The following is an 11,617-nucleotide window of genomic DNA, read 5'->3' on the forward strand; positions in this document are numbered from 1 at the left end:
AGTGCAGGCAGCTCGCAGTGCAAACAATGACTGGTGAGTGCAGGCAGCTCGCAGTGCAAACAATGACTGGTGAGTGCAGGCAGCTCGCAGTGCAAACAATGACTGGTCAGTGCAGGCAGCTCGCAGTGCAAACAATGACTGGTGAGTGCAGGCAGCTCGCAGTGCAAACAATGACTGGTCAGTGCAGGCAGCTCGCAGTGCAAACAATGACTGGTCAGTGCAGGCAGCTCGCAGTGCAAACAATGATCGGTATGTGCAGGCAGCTCGCAGTGCAAACAATGATCGGTATGTGCAGACAGCTCGCAGTGCAAACAATGACTGGTATATGCAGACAGCTCGCAGTGCAAACAATGACTGGTATATGCAGACAGCTCGCAGTGCAAACAATGATCGATATACGCAGACAGCTCGCAGTGCAAACAGTGACTGGTATATGCAGACAGCTCGCAGTGCAAACAATGATCGATATACGCAGACAGCTCGCAGTGCAAACAATGACTGGTATACGCAGACAGCTCGCAGTGCAAACAATGATCGGTATACGCAGACAGCTCGCAGTGCAAACAATGATCGGTATACGCAGACAGCTCGCAGTGCTTCCTCTTCAGCCGTATTGTTAGATTGTAAATTCTATTTATGTGACAGGTTCCCTTTATAAAAAGGACCAATCTCTAGATATTTAATCATCAGTGCAACGCTTCCAGGTATTTCTGATCTCTCATGGAGGTCACAGGACTCCCCCTGATAATGCCTTCACCTGCTTTTCTCTCCAGACGAACGGCACCATCTTTGCTCAGTCATCCTTCAGGGGTTGATATCTACTTCCTGGACTAAGATAGCAGCTCATAGATGACGGACACAGATTAGCCCCTGCTGCACCTCTCATTACCTACAAAGTTAGGATGTTGCAGTCACTGGGGAAGGGGAGGACGCAGAGGAGACGAATGTTCTGCAGCACGTTTGGCCCCACAGCAGCGGTTTCTACCCTCAGCCTGTATATTATTCCCTTTATTCCTCCAATGCGGCCTGGATAATGGAAGGGGACTATGTGATTGGCTGATCTGATAAACCAGACCCCCGTTCATGGCAGGAGGCTGTGTTCTCGGGGAGGTTAGTGGGACATGGAGTATGACAAGAAGATTTCTCCAGTACTTGGAGTGCTTGCGGCATTGATCTGTCTGCGCAAGAGTGTGATGGGAAGAGATTAGCAGGCGGGCACGGGGCTAGCTGGGCTCTCTGGAGGGCTGTAAATATTTTAACTAATTCACTTCCAGGGGTCTTCAATACTGAGCAATAAGTAGCCCCAGAGGATGCATGCAATCGAATCTGTGACAGCTAAATCACCAGCCTGACTGTTTACTGATATATGGCCCCATGTCCAACACTGGGGCAGAAAGAGTGATACCCAGAAAGATGGCGGAGAGAGTGGCCCGGACACCACACCAACGGCAGAGAGGGAGAGGGTGGCCCGGACACCACACCAACGGCAGATAGGGAGAGGGTGGCCCGGACACCACACCAACGGCAGATAGGGAGAGGGTGGCCCGGACACCACGCCAAGGGCAGAGAGGGAGAGGGTGGCCCTCACACCACACCAACGGCAGAGAGGGAGAGGGTGGCCCTGACACCACGCCAAGGGCAGAGAGGGAGACGGTGGCCCGGACACCACACCAAACGGCAGAGAGGGAGAGGGTGGCCCGGACACCACGCCAACGGCAGAGAGGGAGACGGTGGCCCTCACACCACGCCAAGGGCAGAGAGGGAGACGGTGGCCCTCACACCACACCAACGGCAGAGAGGGAGAGGGTGGCCCTGACACCACGCCAACGGCAGAGAGGGAGAGGGTGGCCCGGACACCACGCCAACGGCAGAGAGGGAGAGGGTGGCCCTGACACCAGGCCCAGGGCAGAGAGGGTGGCCCTGACACCACGCCAAGGGCAGAGAGGGAGACGGTGGCCCTGACACCACGCCCAGGGCAGAGAGGGTGGCCCTGACACCACGCCAAGGGCAGAGAGGGAGAGTGTGGCCCGGACATCACGCCAAGGAAAGACTGTGCGAGGCATTGGTCTTCAAAAAAAAGGGCTGATAAAGTGTGGCACTGCCTCCAAGACAAGGGCAAGTATGAGCGGCAATGTCTCTAAACATTTTTGTAGTAGTATGATTATATAAGCCCGCCATTACCTCCCATGTGACCAGTATGGACTCTCCAGGTCCTCGGACCTTCCAGAATTAAACCAGACGTCACCTTGAGCACCACAAGACGTCCGCAGGGTCCACCTTACCCTACCACAAAGTGTAGCAGTAAAAGGGAACGTGAAAGCCTGGACCGTCATTTGTTTGCTACCGGAATCTACTTTGTTTTCAAGCTCCCGAGACCATTTCTTTCATCGCCATCAATCTACGCCAGGAGGAGGAGCGCAGTACAAATCTCTGATCTCACTTCAGTACACACAATATTACACGTCTGCATTTCCTTGATGTTATCGTCGTCGCAGCCTGCCCACAGATAGGCAGATATCATCTCCAGACTCTGCAGACTCGCTCATGAGAGAATAGAAGATGCCATTGCCAAACCCTCCATTTAAGAATGCTAGTTCCCTGGCCGCCATGCTGAAGCTTTGGCATCAATGCTTATTATGTCACTGGCCTGTGACAAGTACAGAAATAAGTGCTTGCTTCGGGTCTGGAATTCAAAAGTAGGTCATGCTGAACTTGTTAATGGAACACTGTACCTATTATTACACAATTTGGAGTTTCCTGTAATAAAGACCGCTCACTGCTGCTCTCTCCTTGTGCAGGGTGACTTGTCTCGTCCCCGCCCCCTCCTGTAATAAAGACTAGTCACTGCTGCTCTCTCTACTTCTCCAGGGTGACTGGTCTCGTCTTCGCCCCTTCTTGTATTGAAGACCAGTCCCTGCTGCTCTCTCCTTGTGCAGAGTGACTGGTCTCGTCTTCGCCCCTTCCCTTATTAAAGACCAGTCCCTGCTGCTCTGTCCTTGTGCAGGAGGACTGGTCTGTCTCCGCCCCCTCCTGTAATAAAGACCAGTCCCTGCTGCTCTCTCCTTGTGCAGGAGGACTGGTCTGTCTCCGCCCCCTCCTGTAATAAAGACCAGTCCCTGCTGCTCTCTCCTTGTGCAGGAGGACTGGTCTGTCTCCGCCCCCTCCTGTAATAAAGACCGGTCACTGCTGCTCTCTCTCTTTTTTGTGCAGGAGGACTGGTCTCGTCTCCACCTCCTCCCCTGTAGTTCTCTGCAGGTAGCCTGTAGTGGGTGGGGCCTCCTGGGCCCCTCCCACAGCTCATCTCTTCCACACAACTTATGTGCAGCACAGTGATGATGTTACTGCTACTTTCATATGGTAATGTGTGAATCTGCATAGGCATTTGCTGCTCACAAAGCGGATTTACGTCCTCTGTGGCTATTACGAAAAATATTCACACGGATGTTTTGGTGCCAGGAGTTCAGCTGTATATCGGACTTGTCCCCGGACATAACTATCATGGCCACCATCAGAAGGATGACTTTGCATAGTGAAAACACAAGCGGTCATCTTCACTGGAAGTCTTCTGAGAATACTCCGGCTCCTCATATGGAGGTCGCTGGGTCCTGCCACAGCTACGCCACAATTCTGCTGACAAATGGATCTGCCAAACATGATAAAAACGGATTCTTTCTCTCCTTAGAAAGGAATAATCAGCTGTTGGGAAGTCTACTTGTTTAATAACGATCACTTCCTTGGCCCAAAATATGCCCCTACAAAGTCCAAATCACTCACAGCAGGTTATAAAAGGACATTGCATGCCCTGCCGCAGGGCCAACCCTATAACGAGGCAGCCTGAGGCTGTTTCCTCTTTCCTCAGACAGCATTTCTTTGGGTCACACAGGTGGGGCGACAGGCGGAGCAGCATGGCACAATGTTTGCAGTGTGCCCCCGGCAGAGAAAAGCTAGGGACACCCTCGCCTAGCCATAGCTCTCCTTCCTGTCAGCAATAACAGAATAGTACATCACTGCAAACCTTATAAATACCCGGTAGAAGTGGACAGCGATGGGCCATTGTCATCGTTCTGTCCAGTAAGGGATCATGTACTGCCCACTGTTCCCAGACCCGGCCTCTTCTCACCAACCGTTGTGGATATCCGAACAGGTAGCAGAATATTATTGATCGGGAACATAGCCATTTAGTTACAAAGGATGAAGAAGAAGAAAGACGCACGGGCCATCATGTACAGCCAAAATATACAAAGAAAAACCTGCGTCCTCAGAACTCAGAATGCAGAGTTAATCCAAAACCCGTCTAACACACGGGCCAATTCCTTCCTGATCTTCTACGGCAATCACAGACGCCCTGGTTATGAATAGCTGATTATATCTTTGCATTGTAGGAACACAGCCAGACTTTATTTTAAAGGAGAACTATGAGATCAGGGCTTCTCCCCCATAGTTCTCCTTAGGGTAACGGGAGGACACAAACTAGCTTCCTCCCGTCACCCTAAGCTCAGTATATAGGGAGCTACAGCTCGCGGTATACTGAGACGCCGCAGCTAGGACGGATCCCGATATCGATGTCGAGATCCGCCCAGCTGCATGAGTGACAGCTGGCACGGCTCTTACTGTAAAGACGTCTTCCTGTATGCAGAGGTAAAACCTCTTTTCCTCCAGGCTTAGACATTGCCCCCTTGTCATTGGAATGACACTAAAGTGGACGATTTTGCACCAAGCTTTCTATATGGACTATTTATGTATTGATGAGGAAAAGATAATCCCACCGGGAGTATACATGGGGGTTCCTGTAAAAGACTGCTTAGTGCAATCACAGGACAGGGCTGGAAATGAATTGTGTTCCTTCTGTGAACATGCGTTTATATGACAGTCTAGCTCAGACTTTGTCACGCAGGTTCTTCAATAAGTTATTTCTGCCTCTCAGATAAGATCATTAGTGTCGGTGGTAACTTAAGTATGTGTGAGCCAGGGGGGTCATGTCTGAAGCGGAGGGGGGACGCAGGCCTCAGGTGATGCCAAAACGTACAATGCATTGAGGGGCCTTGCTGGGCATGTTTGTGTCTTCCCAGCAAGCTCTGCGTCATTCTTCCCACTGACCCCCAATGTAAGGAGCATTCTTCCCCCTGACCCCCAATGTAAGGACCATTCTTCCCACTGCCCCCCAATGTAAGGACCATTCTTCCCACTGCCCCCCAATGTAAGGACCATTCTTCCCACTGCCCCCCAATGTAAGGACCATTCTTCCCACTGCCCCCCAATGTAAGGACCATTCTTCCCACTGCCCCCCAATGTAAGGACCATTCTTCCCACTGCCCCCCAATGTAAGGACCATTCTTCCCACTGCCCCCCAATGTAAGGACCATTCTTCCCACTGCCCCCCAATGTAAGGACCATTCTTCCCACTGCCCCCCAATGTAAGGACCATTCTTCCCACTGCCCCCCAATGTAAGGACCATTCTTCCCACTGCCCCCCAATGTAAGGACCATTCTTCCCACTGCCCCCCAATGTAAGGACCATTCTTCCCACTGCCCCCCAATGTAAGGACCATTCTTCCCACTGCCCCCCAATGTAAGGACCATTCTTCCCACTGCCCCCCAATGTAAGGACCATTCTTCCCACTGCCCCCCAATGTAAGGACCATTCTTCCCACTGCCCCCCAATGTAAGGACCATTCTTCCCACTGCCCCCCAATGTAAGGACCATTCTTCCCACTGCCCCCCAATGTAAGGACCATTCTTCCCACTGCCCCCCAATGTAAGGACCATTCTTCCCACTGCCCCCCAATGTAAGGACCATTCTTCCCACTGCCCCCCAATGTAAGGACCATTCTTCCCACTGCCCCCCAATGTAAGGACCATTCTTCCCACTGCCCCCCAATGTAAGGACCATTCTTCCCACTGCCCCCCAATGTAAGGACCATTCTTCCCACTGCCCCCCAATGTAAGGACCATTCTTCCCACTGCCCCCCAATGTAAGGACCATTCTTCCCACTGCCCCCCAATGTAAGGACCATTCTTCCCACTGCCCCCCAATGTAAGGACCATTCTTCCCACTGCCCCCCAATGTAAGGACCATTCTTCCCACTGCCCCCCAATGTAAGGACCATTCTTCCCACTGCCCCCCAATGTAAGGACCATTCTTCCCACTGCCCCCCAATGTAAGGACCATTCTTCCCACTGCCCCCCAATGTAAGGACCATTCTTCCCACTGCCCCCCAATGTAAGGACCATTCTTCCCACTGCCCCCCAATGTAAGGACCATTCTTCCCACTGCCCCCCAATGTAAGGACCATTCTTCCCACTGCCCCCCAATGTAAGGACCATTCTTCCCACTGCCCCCCAATGTAAGGACCATTCTTCCCACTGCCCCCCAATGTAAGGACCATTCTTCCCACTGCCCCCCAATGTAAGGACCATTCTTCCCACTGCCCCCCAATGTAAGGACCATTCTTCCCACTGCCCCCCAATGTAAGGACCATTCTTCCCACTGCCCCCCAATGTAAGGACCATTCTTCCCACTGCCCCCCAATGTAAGGACCATTCTTCCCACTGCCCCCCAATGTAAGGACCATTCTTCCCACTGCCCCCCAATGTAAGGACCATTCTTCCCACTGCCCCCCAATGTAAGGACCATTCTTCCCACTGCCCCCCAATGTAAGGACCATTCTTCCCACTGCCCCCCAATGTAAGGACCATTCTTCCCACTGCCCCCCAATGTAAGGACCATTCTTCCCACTGCCCCCCAATGTAAGGACCATTCTTCCCACTGCCCCCCAATGTAAGGACCATTCTTCCCACTGACCCCCAATGGAAGGAGCATTCTTCCCACTGACTTCCAGGGAAACACACATCACTGTGTTTCTTTTCTGGCTATTATTCCTGTCGATTTGTTCTTATTACAGAAAACAATTGTGTCATAAAGAACAGTTGTCTAATACACCTAGTAGGCCACGCTCCTTATTGTAGATATAATTGTTATCAGCAGCGATCTCTGACACCTGAGAGTTATTTCAAGGGTCCCCCCATGTTAAAAAAAAAATATTGTGAAAGCCCAGTGTGGATCGTGGCAGTCCCGTACATGTAAGATGCACACATCGGCAAGATCACATACAACCAGAAACAAACCGGCGAGCGCCGATGATATCCTGCAGTTCCGTGCAGCCGGGGAGCCCCCATTCTGTGTGTACCACCCCGAAAGATCCTCCCCCCTTCCCCCGGTCAACCCACAATGTCAAACGCTGACTGTATTGGAGATATGGGTATTATTCACCTGACAGGCGGATGGTAAACACATGTAAACTGAGAAGAAAGCCAGCTGCGTCCCACCATGCTGTTCTCCGACTCGTGTGTAAACCTGCAATTGTTTTCAGCAGCCCCTCCCCCGCTGAATTTTCCTGGTTTACTCTTTGATTTTATAATTGTGCATTATCGCAGAGGAGTGAACCGCGGCTACGACGCAAACAAGCATTTTACCAGTTTGTAGGAATTACAATAAAAATACATATCATGTTTCTGTACAAGACTGAAGTGTGTTCGTAACACGCCGGCCGACCGATCCGGGTTTTCTCAGCGGGAGTGTTCGTATCGTTCACAATGGCCAATCAATGGGCGCGAGCCGATTTACTAGAAGGGGAACCCTTCACTGGGTGCAAAGTCACTTCAATCGTCCAATCGTATCATTGCCATTCACATTTATTGCTTTCATCTGCTCATAGCTGGGAATCTAAAGACAAAACGGCTGCAATGTACTGAGTGAAGATTGTCAACTCCTTCAGTCTATCAGCCTCAATGTGTGTGGAGCCGGGTGAGGCATCTCCGTGATCATAGGAGGCTGGGTGACACCTTATTCAGTGCATCTCCATATGGAACTAGGTGACGCATCAGATGATAACTGTCAGCTCAGGGACTGGGACCGGGAGACACCTTATGTCTGTATGGAGCTATGTGACGTAGCTGCTTAGTAACAGTCATCTCACTTAATGTGGTTATATAGATCTGGGTGACACCTTAATAATGTGCGTCTATATAAAACTGGGTGACACGCCAATTGGTAACTGTCAGTTCATATAGGGTGACACCTTAGTAAGTGCGCTTCTAGATGGAGCTTGGGGACACCTTAGTAAGTGTACATTTATATGGTGCTGGGTGACACCTTAGTAAGTTTACATTTATATGGTGCTGGGTGACACCTTAGTAAGCGTGCATCTATATGGTGCTGGGTGACACCTTAGTAAGCGTGCATCTATATGGTGCTGGGTGACACCTTAGTAAGCGTGCATCTATATGGTGCTGGGTGACACCTTAGTAAGCGTGCATCTATATGGTGCTGGGTGACACCTTAGTAAGCGTGCATCTATATGGTGCTGGGTGACACCTTAGTAAGCGCACATCTATATGGAGCTCGGGAACACCTTAGTAAGCGTACATCTATATGGAGCATGGGAACACCTTAGTAAGCATGCATCTATATGGAACAAGGGGACACCTTAGTAAGCGTGCATCTATATGGAGCTCGGGGACACCTTAGTAAGCGTACATCTATATGGAGCTAGGGGACACCTTAGTAAGCGTGCATCTATATGGAGCTCGGGGACACCTTAGTAAGCGTACATCTATATGGAGCTAGGGGACACCTTAGTAAGCGTGCATCTATATGGAGCTCGGGGACACCTTAGTAAGCGTACATCTATATGGAGCTCGGTGACACCTTAGTAAGTGTACATCTATATGGTGCTCGGTGACACCTTAGTAAGTGTGCATATAATTGGTGCTCGGTGACACCTTAGTAAGTGTGCCTCTATATGGAGCTCGGTAACATCTTAGTAAGTGTACATCTATATGGTGCTCGGTGACACCTTAGTAGGTGTGCATTTATATGGTGCTCAGTGACACCTTAGTAAGTGTGCATCTATATGGTGCTCGGTGACACCTTAGTAAGTGTGCATCTATATGGTGCTCGGTGACACCTTAGTAAGGGTGCCTCTGTATGGAGATGGGTGACACCTTAGTAAGTGTGCCTCTATATGGTGCTGGGTGACACTTGGGTGGGTGTATTCATAATGGTAAAATCCCAGCGTGCTCATATTAGGCAGAATACCATATCAGCCCTTTAAATGTGTCTGTGTGGGACCAGCTGACACTTCATCCCAGTCAATGTGTCTGTACAGCACTGGCTGACATCTCAGTAGGTGTGTTCCTATGATTATGCCTTGCAGCATGACTCTGTACCGGCCGATGTTCCTGTCAATGATCTACAGCCTGATAGAAAATGACATCCGAGAGCCCCGTCCATGCATTCTCAGAGGTACCCGGGGCCATGGAAACACAGACGTGATCCAGACTGCTTTGTATCTGTCTAGTTACAGATAAATATTGCAGACGGAGAACTGCGTCAGTCTAAACGGCAGTACAGGAGTCACCCTCTCCGGCAATAAGAACGCAGCTCGCAGGGCGACACTAAAATGTAAAAGTTACCCAACAGAAAACTGCCTGTCGTGCCCCCCTCCTCCTGCTGTGCGCTACCCTTGTAGGATATACGGCCTTTGTGTTTATACTGATTGCTTTACGTTTATTTCCCCTTATCTTATCGATCCGATTCCCTGCAACAAAATAATAAATGGAGCTTGGGCACCTTCCACGGAGGGAAGAACAATTCAGCATTACAGGGTCTGTAAATAAAGCAAGGTGCATATAAACCTTCCCATGGAGTGGTAGCGGTGTGACCTGTAGGTTCTACAATCCCTGATCTAAGGTAAAGGCGCCTTCTGATGGACCTCTAAGAATATTTGATTGATCGGAATCTTAAGGGGTTTATTATGTATCATTAAATATGGGATCCAGAAGCCAGTCTGTCCAATGCAGAAGCCAGACTTCTTTTAGGAGCTCCATTGACAAGAACTAGAGAAGACCTCTAAAGTTGGGCGCCTGGCCCCATCATACTCCATGTCAGGCTCCATATTTTTTTTTTTTTGCTTCTTTATCTAAATGAAAATTTGAAGCCAACCCCAAAACAATAAATAAAAGTAGCAAAGCCAGTTTACCTGTGCCGATGCCCGTCGTGGCCCTGGCCGTGGATAAGAAAGTTGCCAGTGATCTTGTCTCCTTTATCGGAGTCTATATGGGGTATCAGCACGTCCTCAAGGCCCAGGTCGAAGCGTTTGTGTTTGGACGAGTCCGGGAGGAAGAAGAAAGCCCCGAAACACAGCGTGATGAAGGCACTGAGGATGAGGAGCAGGATGAACTTCTCGGAGAGCCTCAGGGTGGCACGGTGATGGGGGATAGAGGAGGCCCCGAGGTTGAGCGCTGGGATCCTGCGCCCGGAGAGGGGGAGAAGAGCCGGGGTGGTCATGTCTGAAGCGGAGGGGAACGACGGGCCTCAGGTGATGCCAAACGTACAATGCATTGAGGGGCCTTCCTGGGCACGGGAAAGTCACGGGCGCCCGCAACGGCTTTGAGATTTCAGCCAGGTGTGGGATTCAGCGCTTCCGGGGGCAGAGCCGTACGACGCCACTGATCGGGGTGTCAGTGCGAGGACTGTTACCCGGTGACAGACGTTTGTATCTTCCCAGCAAGCTTTGTGTCAAGTGCCATCTGTACCAGGTGTGACTCAATCACCAATCATATGGTGCCAGCCCTCAATGCCAGATTACCAGAGAGACCTGGTGTACTACGTGGTGCCGGCTCGCTGTACTGGCCGTGATACAAAACCGGCGATGTCTCCTCAACAAAAGGTCCGGGTCAGGGGTACTCCCAACGGGCAGGCGGCAGTCTCCCTCCTGAGCACTCTCTAGGTCTCCCTTCAGTACCAGTGCTCTCCCCGGCACAGATGCATGAAGGCGACACGTCTCTCTCCGGTGCCAGCGGACAATGCCAGCTTATGTGTCCCCAGAGCCGGCAATGCCAGATGTCAATTCTTGGTGGCAGCAATATCCCTGTGTGGGTGTCAGATGCCAGCAGTCTCTTGCCGTCTATCCAGCTGTTGGAAGATGGCGGCGTCTCCTTAGGGCCAGCTGTCTCTGGTGTGGTGCCAGCTGCTCCCCAAGTCTGATGCCAGCGGGGCCCTTTTACTCTGATGTCTGCAGCTTCCTCCAGGTGTCTTTGTGGCCCTCAGTGCTGTACCCCGAGACCTGACAAGTGTGATGCCAGCAGCACTCCAAAGCTTGGCAGATGCCTCAGGCGGTGGCGGCGTCTCTCAGATGGCAGCAGGGGGATTGCCCCGGTCAACAAATCTGTTGCCAGCAGTGCCCCTATAGTAGACCAATGCCAGGCGGATGTTTATGGTGATGGCAGGTCCCTGATAAGATGGGGGGGTCCGTCTCGCAGGGTGCCCCCCAGAATCCGACAACTCTGATGCTGGCGGTTTCTCTGCCAGCAGTGCCCCTTTACTCCAAAACTTGGCAGATGTCTGTGGCAGGCTCTCCGATGGCAGCGGCCTATCCACCGGTGTTCTGCCCTCTGTGGCACCCCAAGTCCAGTACCAGCCGTGCCCCCTTACTCCAATGATTGGCAGATGTCTTCGGCGGTGGTGGTCTCCGTACCCCTCTTACATCAGGGGTCCCTCCAGTGAGGTGCCCCCAGGATCTGTCAGCTCAGATGCCCTGAGTGCCCCTTCACCCCA

At 51.5% G+C, this 11,617-nt stretch overlaps 1 protein-coding gene across 1 annotated transcript in view; it reads right to left on the reverse strand.

The window, feature by feature from the left end:
• Positions 1-10,444, reverse strand: part of MAN1A2 (mannosidase alpha class 1A member 2) — a 64,832-nt gene extending 54,388 nt beyond the window's left edge. Inside the window, exon 1 of the mRNA XM_018569555.1 lies at positions 10,041-10,444. Coding sequence (XP_018425057.1) covers positions 10,041-10,348 — 308 coding nt within the window. The 5' untranslated portion in view covers positions 10,349-10,444. The remainder of the gene's footprint in view (positions 1-10,040) is intronic.
• Positions 10,445-11,617: the final 1,173 nt, after the last annotated feature.

Source organism: Nanorana parkeri, unplaced genomic scaffold (assembly GCF_000935625.1).
Source record: "Nanorana parkeri isolate BGI_ZX_2015 unplaced genomic scaffold, ASM93562v1 scaffold1354, whole genome shotgun sequence".
In the NCBI taxonomy this organism is placed as follows: Eukaryota; Metazoa; Chordata; class Amphibia; order Anura; family Dicroglossidae; genus Nanorana; species Nanorana parkeri.